At 48.7% G+C, this 19,509-nt stretch overlaps 1 protein-coding gene and 1 long non-coding RNA gene across 2 annotated transcripts in view; one reads left to right on the top strand and one right to left on the bottom strand.

Annotated features, from left to right (window-relative positions):
• The window catches only part of LOC309497145, a 139,802-nt gene that overhangs the window by 26,995 nt on the left and 93,298 nt on the right, over positions 1–19,509 (top strand). The window lies entirely within an intron of this gene.
• LOC309496456 (uncharacterized protein) lies at positions 5,396–10,549 on the bottom strand (the record flags this gene model as incomplete). The annotated part of the gene is made up of 2 exons (XM_082166446.1): positions 5,396–6,898; positions 9,553–10,549. The coding sequence occupies 2 exons, from the start codon at positions 10,547–10,549 to the stop codon at positions 6,345–6,347; spliced, it is 1,551 nt and encodes a 516-aa protein (XP_082022572.1). The 3' UTR covers positions 5,396–6,344.

Raw genomic sequence — 19,509 nt, 5'->3', positions numbered from 1 at the left:
TTTTCAACACGGGGTCTTTAATTCCATGTCACTCACCTCATCACGTGATACAATGTTCAATATGTGTTAGCGTGAAGTTAGCTGAGAGGCAGGGGCGCTGGCGCCCTCCAAGCAACGGCGCTGGTCGTGCTATAGCATCCTGGGGTGGCAGAGACAAAGATGTGCTAGGTGATGTGGATATCAGCTCTCTTCATCTCCTGGTTGCAGCGATGACTCTGAGACTGTACGTGCGCGTTTAAGGTAGCCTACCTAAACAACGACTGTTGCAACAGGGCCAAGGGCTGAGTTGGAAAATATATGACGTCTTTATGTTTTTTTAATTTAATCAATGTTGATTATGAAAGTGAGCATGCAGTATGAGAAAGATATGATACATCATGAGATGCGCAATATGTCTGGAGACATGGATTGGGTAAAACATGAGTTTTGTTTTGTAGAAAGTCTCTTTTTAAAAGATTTTCGTTTTGTATAAATTGTATCTTAATTTTGATCAATGTTTTATCAACCAATTGCCTGTATTTAATAAAAGCAAATATATAGCAGACAATGTAATAAGGCGCCGGCACTATCACTTGCATTGCACGTGAACTGGAGGGCGCCGAAACTCAGCTTGTGCATCACAGATTTGAGAAATATAGGCTATCTATTATAGAAAGCTTGAAATGTCTACTTTTAAACAAAAATATTCAAAACCAAAAGAAATAGGCAACTCTCTGAATATGTAATCCAAATGTGCATTTCTCTCTGGCGTTCATGAGTCCGCTTCGTCAACTTCATCTTTGCAGCGACACATAAAACACCAATTTATTAATAAATAATTAAATGTCTCCTGTGTTATACCCGAATAAATAATAATGAAAAAAGTTCAAAAGTCGGACTGTAAGCGTATGAGACTTAAAGGAGAGCATGATTGCTATTCACATTATTAAAATGGCTGTAATCTGTTACCACAATAGTACTTGATCTGTTTAAAATGATTTCATTGGTATATGTCTGCTAATGTGTTAAATTAAAAATCAAAATAAAAATTTGTCTAAACCCGTCATTCATTTTTTCTATTTTTGATCTGAGCACACAATCAGAAAATCGAAAAACGAGTCGTTATTCGTTTTTTTTTTTTTTTTCATTTTAGTTCAGGAAATAAATAATGGAAAAAGTCGTGGGTTTTAATGTGAAAAAAAAACGATTGAACGAATGATACACGGGGCCCTATTTGTAAGCCGTTATTGTAAAATAAAAATAGGCTGATAAAAAAATAAATAATCAAAAATAATCCGGCGGGCCAGAAAATATTGCTGGCGGGCCAGTTTTGGCCCGCGGGCCGCCTGTTGCCGACCCTTGCTCTACATTATCCCGCTTATTACATGGCTACCCACCAAATAAATCAATAATTTGACACAAAATATTGATTTAAAAAGGAGTTTATTGTTTTAAAAACGATTGTATTGCTTCCGCTAAAGAAAATAGTCCGTTCCGTCTCTACGGTTAGAATCCTGCGTCCATAGCAACGCTCTGTTTATCATGGCAACGGTGTGTTTTCCTCAGCAGCGGCTGATATAATCAAGACATAACACACCGCACTCTACATTAGAATTCAACCAAGCCATGTAATAAAAACAACAATATATAACAAACATATACACAAACACACACAGAACACACACACACACTGATCTACTGTACACATCTCGTTTGAACACCCCCGCTTTCTCTCGCTGCCACTGAGCTTCAAGTGCACAAGTGAGTTTTGCTAATATATCGCTAAAAGAGTAGCAAAAGTCAAGGCGCAAATTTGAAATTGCAGTGACAGATTTGAGAAGTTGCGAGTGCCTAATTGAGGTTGTACTGCGAATGTGAATGTAAGAATAAGTGCAAATATATATTTCAAGTTTGTGTCTGTCATTGTATTTCTGTGAATGGCATTTTACACATCTGTGACTATTGTCTGCTAGTGCAAATCTCAACATTCAACTTCAGATTTTTATTGTACAGGTTTTCACACTGGAGCTGTTAGTGTAAATTTTAGTGTACACGTACAAATATTTATTGTACAAGTTCTCGAATTCACATCTACGTGCTCTCGAGTTTGCTACTCTTTCACCTTCATATCTCCATCACATATGACCAGGACGACAACAGCCAATCAGAGCTCTGGAAAATGGTTAGGCGTATTTGTTGACTTGTCTCTAAAGTCCAATGTGTTCAAGGTCCAGAAAAACACATTTTGCCACATGAATTTACATTTATAGTTTATTCAAACACAACCCTAATGCAGTGATTAGAGATTGTTCCTTTATTGTGCATTATAAGTGTTTTATAAGCTCCTTAAATAAAGAAAACCTTCACAGAATCCACATCAGAAACAGCGTGAGCTTAGAATTATTAGGTTCTATCTCAGTTTAGGGTAGTTCTGAGATATTGAGCATCAAAGTTTTTACATCCCAGCTGGCAATAGAGAGATGGAACCTTTTTATTTTATTAATAAATACTAAAATATTTTTTTTACAAAAATAACACCACACAGGCATAAATAAGCACCTAATGGATCAGATTATGTCAAAAACTCAATTTCGACCAAAAGTGGAGATAGAAACGATACTGGTTACTCACGTAACCTCGGTTCTCTCTAGAGAGGGAACGAGTATTGCGTAAGTTACTTACGCAGCGGGAAAAGTCGTCTTTTCTCTAGATATTGAAGCCAAAAAATTATCCTTAATTTTCATATATTGTCCACGCAGTACAGCAGCGGCTAGCTGAGCTAGAGCGGCATTCTGCGCGCTCATTGGCTGCCGCGTGGCAACTGCTTAAGCCTACCAGTGAGCCCGGCGTGACGTCACGCCCAATGGGGGCGCGTGCGCCCTCGCGCGTCACAGCCCACCAGAATGGGCGGCGTCAGAGCGTATAAAAGGAGGGCTCGGAGGCTAAAACTCTGGTTTCTATCGAATGAAGTGACATGAGCTCGTGGCGCGAGCACGGCAGGGAACGCAATACTCGTTCCCTCTCTAGAGAGAACCGAGGTTACGTGAGTAACCAGTATCGTTCTCTTACGAAAGGTTCTCTCGTATTGCGTAAGTTACTTACGCAGCAGGAACCCTTTGTCAACGCCGTGCGCGCCTTGCATCCACACATAACTCCCGGGGACACCCGGGGAGTGAAAGAGTGGGAAGACAGGTGGCCAGCAGTGCGGGCCAACACATGTACATAAGCACACATAAGGAAAAAACAGAGCGGCGCCGCCAGCCTGTACATCGTGGCTTTCCCTGAAGGTGCAGCTCGACCAGGAGAGCCAAATCCAGTGCCCAACCTGCGTAAATGAGCAGGACATGAACAGGACTTAGACTGCTAGAAGTTTAGCCTGCAGGGCAGGAACTTCCAGGTTATAGAACCTAACAAATGTGGAGGGGGAGGCCCAGCCCGCCGCCATACAAATGTCATGAATGGAAATTCCCCTGGACCATGCCCTCGATGAGGCCATGCCTCTGGTGGAATGAGCCCGTATGCCCAGAGGGCACTGCAGGTTTTTGGACGCATACGCTGCTGCGATAGCGTCCACTATCCATCTGGATAGTGTCTGTTTCGAGGCGGCGAGACACTTGGTGCGCCCACCAAACAAAACAAAGAGCTGCTCCGAGAGCCTGAAGGCTGCAGAGAGCGTAACATAATACCTTAACGCCCTGACAGGGCAAAGGAGGTTACTGTCATCCTCGCTGAGAGGGAGATAACTTGAGCTCTGAAAGGAGTACCCAACACTTTAGGGACATACTGTAGACTTTGAGCGTGGAGGGGGACCTGTCCGCGTCTAAAAGCTCTTGGAGGAAGCTCAGAACCTGTGGGACCCCACAGGACTGAGAATTGAAACTCTTCCCTGCACACCAATTGTTAAACACTGACCATTTAGACGCATAGAGCCGCCTCGTCGAGGGGGCTCTGGACTGCGAGATCGTGTTAATTACCCCTTCTGGCAGATCAACGAATATTCGTTGATTTCCCACGCATGCAGAGACCAGTGCTCTGGATGGGGATGAAGAATCGAGCCTCGGGCTTGAGAGAGAAGGTCTCTCCTCGCCGGAATCGGCCATGGGGCTGTTTCTGACAGCTTTATCAGTTCTGGGAACCAAAGTTGGTTTTCCCAGTGCGGGGCTATGAGGAGCACTGCGCAGCGCGTTTCCCTGATCTTCGCTAGTACCTGTGGCAGCATTGCGATCGGAGGGAAAGCGTACAATGGGACGCTGGGCCAGACCTGGGCCAGCGCGTCCTCGCTCTTTGAAAAGAACCTTTGGCACTGAGCGTTCTCGCTCGTGGCAAAAAGGTCTAATTTCGCTTCGCCGAAGCGGTGCCATAACATCTGTACTGTCTGGCCATGCAACGCCCATTCCCCTGGGGGAACATTGTCCCTGGACAGTCTGTCCGGGTGTCGTTCAGGCGCCCGGGCACGTGCGCGGCTCTCACTGAGCGCAGAGAGCCCTGAGCCCAGACCAGGAGGCGTTCTGTTAGAGCGCACAGAGATCTGGACCTGAGTCCACCCTGACGGTTCACATAGGACACCACCGACATGTTGTCTGAGCGAACTAGCACGTGGTGTCCCTGCAGGTACGGGAGAAAATGCTTCAGCGCCTTCTCGACCGCCAACATCTCCAGACAGTTTATATGGAGGTTCCGTTCTGGGCCCGACCAGGGGCCGCAGATCGGACTGCCCTCGTAAAGCGCTCCCCAACCCATGTTGGATGCGTCTGTCGAGACCACCTTGCGGTGTGAGATGACCCCCATCATCACTCCCTGTCGGTACCATTCGGCTTCTAGCCAGGGCTGCAGGGCTGAAACACAGCCCTGAGTCACGCTGACTCGAGCGCCGCCTGAAACCCACGCTCCGCAGGGTACTTTCGATTTCAGCCAGCATTGTAGCGGGCGCATTCGAAGTAAGCCCAGCTGTAGGACCGCTGCAGCTGACGCCATATGGCCCAACAGCTTCTGGAACTTTTTCAGGGGGAAGCACCTGCCTTTTTGAAAGGATGCGGCGAGGTGTCGAACACAGCGCGCGCGCTGTGCTGACAGCCTGGCCGTCATAGCCACCGAGTCCAGTTCTATTCCTAGAAAGGAAATCGACTGACTGGGGATAAGTGAGCTCTTGGCCCAATTCACCGAAAGACCCAGGCTTTCTAGATGACTGAGAAGCGCTATCTTGTGAGAGATGAGTTCCTCTTTTGATTGCGCTAGAATGAGCCAATCGTCCAGATAGTTCAGAATTCGCATGCCCTGTTTTCTCAGGAGAGCGAGAGCTGAATCCATGCACTTCGTAAATGTACGGGGTGCCAGGGACAGTCCGAACGGAAGGACGGTATATTGATATACCTGGCCGTCGAAGGCGAATCTCAAGAATGGCCTTTGACGGGGTATAATCTGAATCTGTAAATACGCGTCTTTCAGATCGAGAGAAATAAACCAGTCCCTCGGGCGAATTAGCGCAAGGATTTGTCTGGTCGTGAGCATTTTGAACGGCCGTCTCATGAGAGCCCTGTTCAAATATCTCAGATCTAATATAGGTCTGAGCCCTCCGTCCATCTTGGGCACGAAGAAATAACAGCTGTAAGGCCTGCCTCGGTAAGAGAAGGATGAACTCGCTCTATCGCCTTTTTGCGTAGCAGCTTCGCTATTTCTGCATGAAGCAGGTGGGCTGCTTCCGCATTCACTTTCGTTTCGATCCGGGCTCGAAAGCGCGGAGGACGACGACTGAACTGTAGCGAATAGCCCTGTATTACCGTGTCCAGCACCCATTTTGACACGCCCGGAATAGCCTTCCATGCACCCGCACTCATGGCTAGGGGTCGAATGGCCTCTGGGTCCTGCCCGCTGCACAGCGCAGGACAGGGGACCTGCAGTGGCAGACGCGCAGGGCGCGCTGTGACAGTGCTGCGAGACGGGGACTCGCTGATAGCGGTGACCGGCTGAATTGCGCTGTGGGAACGCGTGTGAGTGTTTACAGAAGAGTGTGAACGCAGGCGAGCGGGCACAGGACTATTTATTAGAACACGGCCGGTGGCAGGGGGCTTTGCGAGATCTGAACCCTGAATGTGTGAAACAGAGCGAGCAGCGTGTGGTTGTGGGCACTCGTAAGTGGGCACATTTCCTACACTTAACACTCGAGCGGCAAACGCGTGCTTTATGTGAGTGTGCTCTGTGGGATACACAGGGGAGATTGTGCTTGTGTGTAGAAATGAACACTGGGGCGTGGGCATGTTTACTACACTCATAACACTGTCGGCATGAGCCGAATGACCAGATTTTATGCTCTTTTTGCGATTTATCTGGGCCGCCGTGAAAATGGTGTTTGAGTGCAGGCGAGCAAGTCAACAAACTGGCTCGTTGGCTGCGGAAAACACTACTGCAGTAGCCTTTATTAAGGGGACTGGCAGAAGAAGGCAGATGAATTTTGACGGTGGTCCGGCCGCAGCGGGACTCAGCCATCTTTTCCTCCCGACGTGTGCTAGGAGGACTTTCGCAGGCTCGTGTTTCAGCGAGAGTCTAGGCCGAGGCCCTCGTGGGGGCGGCGGCCTGTGCTGGCTGGTTGAGCGGGACCTGGGGCGGCCGCGCTGGCGCTGCTGTGAAGGCGGAGGACGGGATGGGCGCTGAGCAGAGCTGCGTGCAGGAGGCTGTGAGTTAGAGCGGCCTGCAGCGGAGCTCGAGCGGCGAGGCAGGAAGAGGCTCATAGCCTGTGAAGCCTTCTGTACCTCCGAGAAACGGTCCACGAGGCCACTCACTGCTGGGCCGAAGAGGCCGGTGGGGGAGAGCGGGGCGTTGAGAAAGACGGGCCGCTCTGCTTCTCCCATGTCGGCTAACGTCAGCCACAGGTGGCGCTCTGTGACGGTGAGCGAGGCCATTGAGCGACCGATAGCTTGTGCTGCTATCTTCAATCAACTTCAATCAATCAACTTTTATTTGTTAAGCACATTTAAAAACAACACAAGTTGGCCAAAGTGCTGTACAAATCTAAAAATAACTCAAACACTCAACAAACAGTACTCACATAAAACACTGGGTTTATATATAACCCCGAGCAGTAACCTAAACCTAGGGGCAGTTATAAGCCACAGCATAGAGGTGTGTTTTTAGCATAGATTTAAAACATTCTAACGATTCACAGGATCTGATATGCAGGGGAAGAGTATTCCAAAGACGCGGGGCTGCCACAGAAAATGCACGATCTCCTTTGGTTTTTAATCGTGATTTGGGAACATGTAGAAGCAAACTCTGGGATGATCTATGGGGTCGAGCAGAATAGTGATGCTGTCTCTGTATCAGACGTGCTACATACTCCGGAGCCAGACCATTCAGACCTTTAAAAACCATAGACAGAACTTTATATTGGACTCTAAATTCAACCGGAAGCCAGTGCAAAGAGGCCAGTACCGGAGAAATTCTAGACCATTTCCGTGTGCCTGTCAATAGTCTGGCTGCTGCATTTTGCACCATCTGCAACCTTGATAACAATTTTCTAGACAATCCTAAGTATAACGAGTTGCAGTAATCCAATCTGGATGAAATAAAAGCATGGATGACAGTTTCCATATCCTTAAACGATAAAATGCTCTTTAATTTGGCGATGCTTCGCAATTGATACTTGCTGTGAGACGTGAGAAACATGCTCTCCTTTTTATTTACAAAGCTCTTCTTTTAAAATTACCTCCTTATATAACTTCTTTGCTTTTTATTAGACATACAAATATTTTAACAAGATCCCAAAGGTGGATTACATTAAAGATCCCATCAATCTCAACAGAGCTGGGTAGGTCTGCATTTAGTTATTTTGCCCCCTATATATGGAACAAATTGCAGATCAAACTTCAGATAAACAATCTTGTGTCCCTGGCCCATTTTAAAAATGTATTGGAGGATTTATATGATGTTTCATGTGTTTGTGATTGTTTTTGTTGATTTGGATGTGTATGTATATTTTATTGTGTGACATTGTATATGTTTATATGTTTCACAGGGCTCAGCTGAAAAAGAGATCTCGGTCTCAGTCTGTTTCCCTGTTAAAATAAAGTTAAAGAAGAAGAAGAAGATAAAAGCTACTTTTTACCACAGCATTAACTTGTTTGTCAAATTTTAGCTCTGAGTCAATAATTACACCAAGGTTCCTTGCTTGGGTGTTAACATTAATGGCTAAGGGATCAAGATGTAAAGTAAGCTGTTTAGCTAACTTAGGAGGACCAAAAATCAGCACTTCCGATTTTGACTCATTGAGCTGCAGGAAATGATCTGCCAACCATGCTTTTATCTCATTCAAACACTCAAAAATAGTAGTAATGTTGGAGTCATCATTACATTTCATGGGCACATACAACTGGATATCATCAGCGTAACAATGATAAGATACATTGTATTTTTGGCAATTTGATCCCAGGGGGAGCATATACAGGGAAAATAAAACAGGACCAAGACATGAGCCTTGAGGAACGCCTGAGGAAACCGGCTGAGAAGACGATATAGAGTTTCCAAGCTCCACTGCAAAAGATCTTCCATCAAAATAGGATGTGAACCACTTCAATGCAAGCCCCCTAATCCCACCCCTCATACAGTCAAGAAGAACTCCATGATCCACAGTATCAAAAGCCGCGCTAAGGTCAAGAAGAACTAACACCGCACAGTTCCCAGAATCTACAGACACAACAAATCATTTGTCACTTTAAGTAGCGCAGTCTCAGTGCTGTGTTGAGACCTAAAACCGGATTGGAATATATCAAAGCTTTTATTTTCTTTTAAAAAAGCTGAAAGTTGATTAAGAACAACCTTCTCCAATAACTTAGCCAGAAATGGCAATTTAGAAATTGGACGGTAATTGTTTAATACTGACGGGTCTAAGCTTATTTTTTTTAAAAGAGGCTGCACCAGCACATGCTTAAAATAAGATGGGACCACACCTTCTACAAGGCTCTGGTTTACTATAGACATGATTGTAGGCCCCACCTCATCCCAGACCTGAATTAACAAATGTGGTGGGACCACATCAAGCGAGCAATAAGATGGCTTAAGATGTTTCATGACTTCTAGCAGATTAGATAGTGACACAGGCTCAAACATCCATAACTGAGCAGAAGTACAGGAGTCTGGCTGGACCAGAGGAGAAGCTGGATTTAAAACCGAACTACATATATTTGCTCTGGCAACAGCGATTTTATCCACAATTTTTTTTGAAAAACTTTCACAATCTCTCATAGTGTTATCAACAACAACTGGGCTTGCCGTATTCAAGACTGTATTTATTACTCTAAATAACACTCTTGGACAATGGAGATTTTGTGATATTAAAACGGAAAAGTATTGTGATTTAGCGGATTTAACAAACTGTTGATAGGTGATCATACTGTCCCTAAGTATCTCAAATGAGACTTGGAGTTTGTCTTTTTTCCATCTTCTTTTCAGTCTCCATTTTTGCCTGAGAACTTGACTCTCCTCATTAAGCCAGGGCTGAGCTACCTTTTTAGATTTCACCTTTTTAAATGGGGCTATAGAGTCCAGAATACCAGTGCAATTCAAGTTAAAACTTGCCACCACGTATCTTGGTAGCGCGAAGGGAGAGGTCCGTTGCGCTGCGCAGGTCGGTCAGAGCGGTTTGGTCGGGGCCCTTCTCATCCAGCTGGCGGAGGAGGTCGGCCTGGAGAACTTGGAGAACCGCCATAGTATGCAGGGCTGAGGCGGCTTGTCCGTTAGCCGAGAAGGCGCGGTTGACGAACGCCGAAGTAGTCCTGCAGGCCTTAGACGGGAGGGCAGACTTTGAGCGCCATCTCGCGGATGGGGGGCAAAGGTGCGCTGCGACCGCCTGTTCGACCGGGGGGATGTGATCATATCCCTTCTCCGCGGCTCTGTCCACGTGGGAGTGAGTAGATGAAGCTGGAGAGCGGAGTCTGGCCGAAACTGGAGCGTTCCACGCTTTAGACAGTTCCTCGTGGAGCTCGGGCAGAAAAGGCGCTGGTCTGGAAGCTGTAGACTGGCGGCGGTTGGGCAGGAAGCACCCGTCGAGCCTGTTCGGTGGGGGCACCACAGGCGGAGACCACTCGAGGCCTAAGCGCTCGACTGCCATCGTGAGGAGGCGGAGAAGCTCAGCGTCCACACCGGCGTGGGTCCTACCAGACTCTCTCGTCGAAGAGGAGGCGGAGCGGATAGAACCGGACCACTCTTCACTGTCCGACGCCATGAGAGAGCAGCTGTCCAGAATGGCGTCCCCTTCCGCTTCATCCCCTGAGGCGACAGCATCACGGGCGGTAGCCGGCGGCTGCGTGTCGGGAAGCGGGGGTGGGGAGGGGGAGAGCGAAGCTCGCGGGAGGGGCTCCGGCGAAAGCCTGACTCGTACCTCCGGCTCCGGTGGTCTCTGCGAGCGCCGTTTCTTCTTACGCGGCCCGGAGACAGGAGGAGCGGGTTCTGCATTGAACAAGGCGAGTCGAGCCCGCAGGGCAACGGCTGCATGGTCACGTCCCAGGCAGAGAGCGCAGATCACGTGGCGGTCTCTGTCGCTGAGCGGAGAGCGGCACGAACCGCATGAAATACGAGGCATTTTGCAACAAACGCCTCTGCTCTTTTAGTGAGTGCTGTAAGGAAAAACACACACAAACACAAGCGAGAAAAAGGATATATCGCCGGATAGCTGAGCTGGCACGGCAGGCTGAAGGCGGCGAAGTTCTTCAGGCTGTCCTAAGCTGGCTCGTTGCTGGATTGGACGGCAACGGCTTCTCTCAGAGTGCAGCGATGCGAAGAGCTTCGCTGAAGAGACAGAAATCAGAGTTTTAGCCTCCGAGCCCTCCTTTTATATGCTCTGACGCCGCCCATTGGGCGTGACGTCACGCCGGGCTCACTGGTAGGCTTAAGCAGTTGCCGTGCGGCAGCCAATGAGCGCGCAGAATGCCGCTCTAGCTCAGCTAGCCGCTGCTGCACTGCGTGGACAATATATGAAAATTAAGGATAATTTTTTGGCTTCAATATCTCGAGAAAAGACGACTTTTCCCGCTGCGTAAGTAACTTACGCAATACGAGAGAACCTCTTGTAAGAGAACTTATAATTCTAAGCTCACGACAGGACAACGGCAAAAACATGAACAAGATACTGACGTAACCCAAGTCAGCATTTATACTGTACAATATTCTGTGACAGTGTGACCCCTCCTTGAACTGCAACCTTACCGTGGTGGAGGGGTTTGAGTACCCGAATGACCCTAGGAGCTATGTTGTCTGGGGCTATATGCCCCTGGTAGGGTCTCCCAAGGCAAACAGGTCCTAGGCGACGGGTCAGACTAAGAGCTGTTCAAAACCCCTTATGATGAAAAAAAACAGAGGACCTTGACGTTGCCCGGTATGGCGCAGCCGGGGCCCCACCCTGGAGCCAGGCCCGAGGTTGGGGCTCGTATGCGAGCGCCTGGTGGTCGGGCCTCCCCCCATGGGGTCCGGCCGGGCTCAGCCCGAAGGAGCGAGGTGGGGCCACCCTCCCGTGGACCCACCACCTGCAGGAGGGACTGTAAGGGGCCGGTGCTAAGTGGATCGGGCGGCAGTTGAAGGCGGGGGCCTAGACAACCCGATCCCTGGATGCGGAATCTAGCTCTAGGGAAATGGAACTCTGGCGGGGAAGGAGCCTGAGATTGTGCGTGAGGTTGAGAGATTCCAACTAGAGATAGTTGGGATCACCTCTACGCACGGCTTGGGCTCTGGAACCACACTCCTTGAGAGAGGATGGACTCTTCACCACTCTGGAGTTGCCCATGGTGTGAGGCGGCGGGCTGGTGTGGGTTTGCTTATAGCCCCCCAGCTCAGCTGCCATGTGTTGGAGTTCACCCCGGTGAACGAGAGGGTCGCTTCCCTGCACCTTCGGGTCGGGGATAGGTCTCTCACTGTCGTTTGTGCCTATGGGCCGAACGGCAGTGCAGAGTACCCGGCCTTCTTGGAGTCTCTGGGAGGGGTGCTGGAAAGTGCTCCGACTGGGGACTCCGTCGTTCTACTGGGGGACTTCAACGCCCACGTGGGCAGCGACAGTGACACTTGGAGGGGCGTGATTGGGAGGAACGGCCCCCCTGATCTGAACCCGAGTGGTGTTCTGTTATTGAACTTCTGTGCTAGTTACAGCTTGTCCATAACGAACACCATGTTCAAGCATAAGGGTGTCCATCAGTGCACATGGCACCAGGACACCCTAGGCCTGAGGTCAATGATCGACTTTGTGGTCGTTTCATCCAACCTCCGGCCGTATGTCTTGGACACTTGGGTGAAGAGAGGGGCGGAGCTGTCAACTGATCACCACCTGGTGGTGAGTTGGATCCGATGGCTGGGGAGGAAGCTGGACAGACTCGGCAGACCCAAACGTACTGAGGGTCTGTTGGGAACGTTTGGCCGAATCTCCTGTCAGAGAGATCTTCAACTCCCACCTCCGGCAGAGCTTCGACCAGATCCCGAGGGAGTCTGGAGATATTGAGTCTGAGTGGACCATGTTCTCCACCTCCATTGTCAACGCGGCCACTCGGAGCTGTGGCCGTAAGGTCTCCAGTGCCTGTTGAGGCGGCAATCCCCGAACCCGGTGGTGGACACCGGAAGTAAGGGATGCCGTCAAGCTGAAGAAGGAGTCCTATCGGGCCTGCCTGGCTTGTGGGACTCCTCAGGCAGCTGATGGGTACCGACGGGCCAAGCGGACTGCAGCCCGGGTGGTTGTGGAGGCAAAAACTCGGGCCTGGGAGGAGTTCGGTGAGGCCATGGAGAAGGACTATCGGTTGGCCTCGAAGAGTTTCTGGCAAACCGTCCGTCGCCTCAGGAGGGGGAAGCAGTGCCCTACCAACGCTGTTTACAGTGGAGGTGGGCAGCTGTTGACCTCGACTGGGGATATCACCGGACGGTGGAAGGAATACTTCGAGAATCTCCTCAATCCCGCCGTCACGTCTTCCATTGAGGAAGCAGAGGCTGAGGGCTCGGAGGCGGACTCGTCCATCACCCAAGCTGAAGTCACCGAGGTAGTCAAGAAACTCCTCGGTGGCAAGGCACCGGGGGTGGATGAGATCCGCCCTGAGTACCTCAAGTCTCTGGATGTTGTGGGGCTGTCTTGGCTGACACGCCTCTGCAGCATCGCGTGGCGGTCGGGGACAGTGCCTCTGGGATGGCAGACCGGGGTGGTGGTCCCTCTTTTCAAGAAGGGGGACCGGAAGGTGTGCTCCAACTATAGGGGGATCACACTTCTCAGCCTCCCTGGGAAAGTCTATGCCAGGGTACTGGAGAGGAGAATCCGGCCGATAGTAGAACCTCGGATTCAGGAGGAACAGTGTGGTTTTCGTCCCGGTTGTGGAACACTGGACCAGCTCTATACCCTCTACAGGGTGCTGGAGGGCTCATGGGAGTTTGCCCAACCAATCCACATGTGCTTTGTGGATTTGGAGAAGGCATTCGACTGTGTCGCGGCGGCCTGTGGAGGGTGCTCTGGGAGTATGGGGTCCGGGGTCCTTTGCTAAGGGCTATCCGGTCCCTGTACGACCAGAGCAGGAGCTTGGTTCGTATTGCCAGCAGTAAGTCAGACTTGTTCCCGGTACGTGTTGGACTCCGGCAGGGCTGCCCTTTGTCGCCGGTTCTGTTCATAATTTTTATGGACAGAATTTCTAGGCGCAGCCAGGGGCCGGAGGGGGTCAGGTTTGGGGACCACACGATTTCATCTCTGCTCTTTGCGGATGATGTGGTTGTGTTGGCCTCATCAAACAGGACCTCCAGCATGCACTGGGACGGTTTGCAGCCGAGTGTGAAGCGGCTGGGATGAGAATCAGCACCTCCAAATCCGAGGCCATGGTTCTCAGTCGGAAAAGGGTGGTTTGCCCGCTTCAGGTTGGTGGAGAGCTCCTGCCTCAAGTGGAGGAGTTCAAGTATCCCGGGGTCTTGTTCACGAGTGAGGGAAGGATGGAACGGGAGATTGACAGGCGGATCGGTGCAGCTTCTGCAGTAATGCGGTCGATGAGCCGGTCTGTCGTGGTGAAGAAGGTCTCGATTTACCAGTCAATCTACGTTCCTACTCTCACCTATGGTCATGAGCTTTGGGTCATGACCGAAAGGACAAGATCCCAGATACAGGCGGCCGAAATGAGCTTTCTCCGCAGGGTGGCTGGGCGATCCCTTAGAGATAGGGTGAGGAGCTCGGTCACTCGGGAGGAGCTCAGAGTAGAGCCGCTGCTCCTCCACATCGAGAGGGGTCAGTTGAGGTGGCTCGGGCATCTTTTCCGGATGCCTCCTGGACGCCTTCCTGGGAAGGTGTTCCGGGCATGTCCCACCAGGAGGAGACCCCGGGGAAGACCTAGGACATGCTGGAGAGACTATGTCTCCCGGCTGGCCTGGGAACGCCTCGGTTTTCCCCCTGGAAGAGCTGGAGGAAGTGTCGAGGGAGAGGGAAGTCTGGGCATCCCTGCTTAGACTGCTGCCCCCGCGACCCGGCCCCGGATAAGCGGTAGAAGATGGATGGATGGATGGACCCGGAGCTATGGTCCATCCACGTGTGGGCGCTCAACGGGTACCCGCTGATCTCTCAGTGGGAGTGCTAAATACTATCACTCAGGCTAGAGCTCCGTCTAACAGACGGCTCTATGCTTCAAAGTGGTCGGTATTCTCCGGCTGGTGCACAGCTCGGAGTTTCTCACCCTTAAACTGTGGGGTGACGGAGGTTCTCTCCTTCTTGCAGGAGCTGCTGGATAAGGGCAGAGCCCCATATATGCTCAAAGTCTATGTGGCGGCTATCGCAGCGTTTTCTAAGTCAAAACTCGGTCAGTCGATAGGAAGGAACAATTTAGTCATCCGCTTCCTGAGGGGGGCGAGGAGGCTGAATCCTCCCAGACCTCCTTCAGTCCCTATGTGGGACCTCTCTGCAGTTTTGGAGGCCATGAAAGGTGACCCTTTCGAGCCTATCCAAACGATTAGCCTCAAACATTTATCTTTCAAGACAGTATTTTTGCTAGCTCTCGCTTTAGTGAAGCGCGTAGGTGACCTGCACGCGCTCTCAGTGAGCACAACGTGCTTAGAGTTTGGGCCAAGCGACTCAAGAGTCATACTCAAACCTAGGCATAGCTATGTTCCAAAATCCCTCAACACACCGTTTCGGGCACAGGTCATTTCCTTGTCTGCCCTGCCGGTGTCGGGCGAGGAAGGAGACGCAATTTTTCTTTGTCCCGTAAGGGCGCTAAGAGCTTATGTGTCTCGCTCATCTGTTTTTAGACAGACAGAGCAGTTGGGTGCCCGTACAGTGCCCGTTGGGTGTCAGAGCGCACTCCACGAGAGGCGTCGCCTCCTCGTGGGCCTGGTCTAGCGGGATTTCCTTGCAAGACATATGTATGGTGGCAGGCTGGGACTCGCCTTTCCCATTTATTAGGTTTTATAACCTAGAGGTTCCCGCCTTGCAGGCTAATCTGCTGTCGGTATAGAATCAGTGCTGTCTGAATTGGACGCCAAGATTGTGGGCGCTGCGCGCCGCCGACTGCTTATGCCATGGGCAGCATTGCGTAAGACCCGCATTTCCCGCATTGGTACAGGCTTACTTCGCCTTATCTATGTGATATCATTCTGGTATTGCGTCTAAGGACGCTGAGGAATCCCCTCCTGTTTCCAGGACTCTCTGCCAGTCCCTTTTTGGTGATTATGCACTGTAACTCCTGGGCTTTGCCTCCAGGGTTATTGGTGTTCGATCCCAGCACGCACAGCGCTTTACATTTTACATTTACATTACTTTCCCTGCCGTGCATGCAACTCACTCTGGTTCGCTTCAGTAGTGAAAAAACAGAGAATCAGAGCAGCCAATGGCGAGCGAGCCGTCTCGCCTATGGCTGTGTGCTGCTGCAACGCGCTTTACAATATTTCAAAATTATAAGGATAATTTTTATGCTTCAGTATCTCGTGGAAAGAGGACTTTCCCCGTAGCGTTTGAAACAAACGCAGTACTGATTCCCTCTTCTAGAGAGAACCGAGGTTACGTTAGTAACCGAGTACGTTTTGTGTTAGCAGGAAAATCAGTTCTTAAATGTGAATATATTTATTTTTGTTTTAAACATGTTTATAAAACAACAATATATAACAAACATATACACAAACACACACAGAACACACACACACTGATCTACTGTACACACTGTACACATCTTGCTTGAACACCCCCATGTGAATGTAAGAATAAGTGCAAATATATATTTCAAGTTTGTGTCTGTCATTGTATTTCTGTGAATGGCATTTTACACATTGGTGACTATTGTCTACGAGTGCAAATCTCAACATTCAACTTCAGATTTTTATTTTGCAGGTTTTCACACTGGAGCTGTGAGTGTAAATTTTAGTGTACATGTATGAATATTTATTGTATAAGTTCTCAAATTCACATCTACGTGCTCTTGAGTTCTGCTACTCTTTCACCTTCATATCTCCATCACATATGACCAGGACGACAACAGCCAATCAGAGCTCTGGAAAATGGTTAGGCGTATTTGTTGACTTGTCTCTAAAGTCCAATGTGTTCAAGGTCCAGAAAAACACATTGTGCCGCATGAATCTACATTTATAGTTTATATAAGCCACCGTCTGGCCAACTACAAGAGAGCAGCCACACCGATATTCTGGTGTCCCAAGCCCCATGATCCTGGCCAAGGCTGGGAAAAGACTGAAGAGGGTACCCTGGAACCAGTGTGGTCTTGTGGACCTATCTTCCCCACTTTACTCACTGACTTGCTGGAGGAAACAGAGAGACTTGCTGGAGATGGATGGAGATGGTGAGGAAGACGAGGAGCAAGAGGTCAATTATGAAGACCTGCTGTACGATGAATAGACATTATTTCCCTTGACCTTTTGACCTTTGATTAGAATTACTTTTTTCTATTTCAGTTTATTCTACTGTAATGGATTATTTGTTATACCCTATATATACACACACATTTGACTATATGAGTGGTTTTCTGTTTTGTTTCAATAAAAATAATACCAAAATAATGGTTTAAATAGTAACTCCTTATTATGGGAGATGTTCATTTGGACCAACATGTGACAATATTTTAAGTATGGATCATCAACATTTGCTTATTAGACATCATAAAGACTATAAAAAATACAAAAGTTAGAAAACATACATCAATAGGGTCCATAGGGGAGGAGTTCCAGTGATCCAATGTCACCAATTTTTTACATTTTCTTGCATTTATTTGAGTTTTAATGCACCAAACATCATCTAATCATAACAATCCTCATATCTATCAATTCCTCATGCAAAGACGAAGAGAAAATGGGGTGGATTGTGTCTGTAGGATGTATTGTTCAGATTCTATGTAGATTTAAAGTTTTCATTTTTCACAGCTGAAAATCAAGCACGGACACAAAAGATGATACAAAAAATCACATATGGGACAATAATTTGCGTGGGGAACATCAAAATTCCTTTACTAGACACCTTAAGGATTACAAAAAACTAGGTTAAAAAAATATACCTTTCGGGTTGAATATACCTTTATTCAAAAATATACCTTTCTACCCGCTGATCTCTCAGTGGGAGTGCTAAATACTATCACTCAGGCTAGAGCTCCGTCTAACAGACGGCTCTATGCTTCAAAGTGGTTGGTATTCTCCGGCTGGTGCACAGCTCGGAGTTTCTCACCCTTAAACTATGGGGTGACGGAGGTTCTCTCCTTCTTGCAGGAGCTGCTGGATAAGGGCAGAGCCCCATATATGCTCAAAGTCTATGTGGCGGCTATCGCAGCGTTTTCTAAGTCAAAACTCGGTCAGTCGATAGGAAGGAACAATTTAGTCATCCGCTTCCTGAGGGGGGCGAGGAGGCTGAATCCTCCCAGACCTCCTTCAGTCCCTATGTGGGACCTCTCTGCAGTTTTGGAGGCCATGAAAGGTGACCCTTTCGAGCCTATCCAAACGATTAGCCTCAAACATTTGTCTTTCAAGACAGTATTTTTGCTAGCTCTCGCTTTAGTGAAGCGCGTAGGTGACCTGCACGCGCTCTCAGTGAGCACAACGTGCTTAGAGTTTGGGCCAAGCGACTCAAGAGTCATACTCAAACCTAGGCATAGCTATGTTCCAAAATCCCTCAACACACCGTTTCGGGCACAGGTCATTTCCTTGTCTGCCCTGCCGGTGTCGGGCGAGGAAGGAGACGCAATTTTTCTTTGTCCCGTAAGGGCGCTAAGAGCTTATGTGTCTCGCTCATCTGTTTTTAGACAGACAGAGCAGTTGGGTGCCCGTACAGTGCCCGTTGGGTGTCAGAGCGCACTCCACGAGAGGCGTCGCCTCCTCGTGGGCCTGGTCTAGCGGGATTTCCTTGCAAGACATATGTATGGTGGCAGGCTGGGACTCGCCTTTCCCATTTATTAGGTTTTATAACCTAGAGGTTCCCGCCTTGCAGGCTAATCTGCTGTCGGTATAGAATCAGTGCTGTCTGAATTGGACGCCAAGATTGTGGGCGCTGCGCGCCGCCGACTGCTTATGCCATGGGCAGCATTGCGTAAGACCCGCATTTCCCGCATTGGTACAGGCTTACTTCGCCTTATCTATGTGATATCATTCTGGTATTGCGTCTAAGGACGCTGAGGAATCCCCTCCTGTTTCCAGGACTCTCTGCCAGTCCCTTTTTGGTGATTATGCACTGTAACTCCTGGGCTTTGCCTCCAGGGTTATTGGTGTTCGATCCCAGCACGCACAGCGCTTTACATTTTACATTTACATTACTTTCCCTGCCGTGCATGCAACTCACTCTGGTTCGCTTCAGTAGTGAAAAAACAGAGAATCAGAGCAGCCAATGGCGAGCGAGCCGTCTCGCCTATGGCTGTGTGCTGCTGCAACGCGCTTTACAATATTTCAAAATTATAAGGATAATTTTTATGCTTCAGTATCTCGTGGAAAGAGGACTTTCCCCGTAGCGTTTGAAACAAACGCAGTACTGATTCCCTCTTCTAGAGAGAACCGAGGTTACGTTAGTAACCAAGTACGTTTTGTGTTAGCAGGAAAATCAGTTCTTAAATGTGAATATATTTATTTTTGTTTTAAACATGTTTATAAAACAACAATATATAACAAACATATACACAAACACACACAGAACACACACACACTGATCTACTGTACACACTGTACACATCTTGCTTGAACACCCCCATGTGAATGTAAGAATAAGTGCAAATATATATTTCAAGTTTGTGTCTGTCATTGTATTTCTGTGAATGGCATTTTACACATTGGTGACTATTGTCTACGAGTGCAAATCTCAACATTCAACTTCAGATTTTTATTTTGCAGGTTTTCACACTGGAGCTGTGAGTGTAAATTTTAGTGTACATGTATGAATATTTATTGTATAAGTTCTCAAATTCACATCTACGTGCTCTTGAGTTCTGCTACTCTTTCACCTTCATATCTCCATCACATATGACCAGGACGACAACAGCCAATCAGAGCTCTGGAAAATGGTTAGGCGTATTTGTTGACTTGTCTCTAAAGTCCAATGTGTTCAAGGTCCAGAAAAACACATTGTGCCGC

The sequence above is a fragment of the Leuciscus leuciscus genome (assembly GCF_965113295.1).
Source record: "Leuciscus leuciscus genome assembly, chromosome: 4".
Lineage (NCBI taxonomy): Eukaryota > Metazoa > Chordata > Actinopteri > Cypriniformes > Leuciscidae > Leuciscus > Leuciscus leuciscus.
This window is presented reverse-complemented; position numbering and strand designations above follow the sequence as displayed.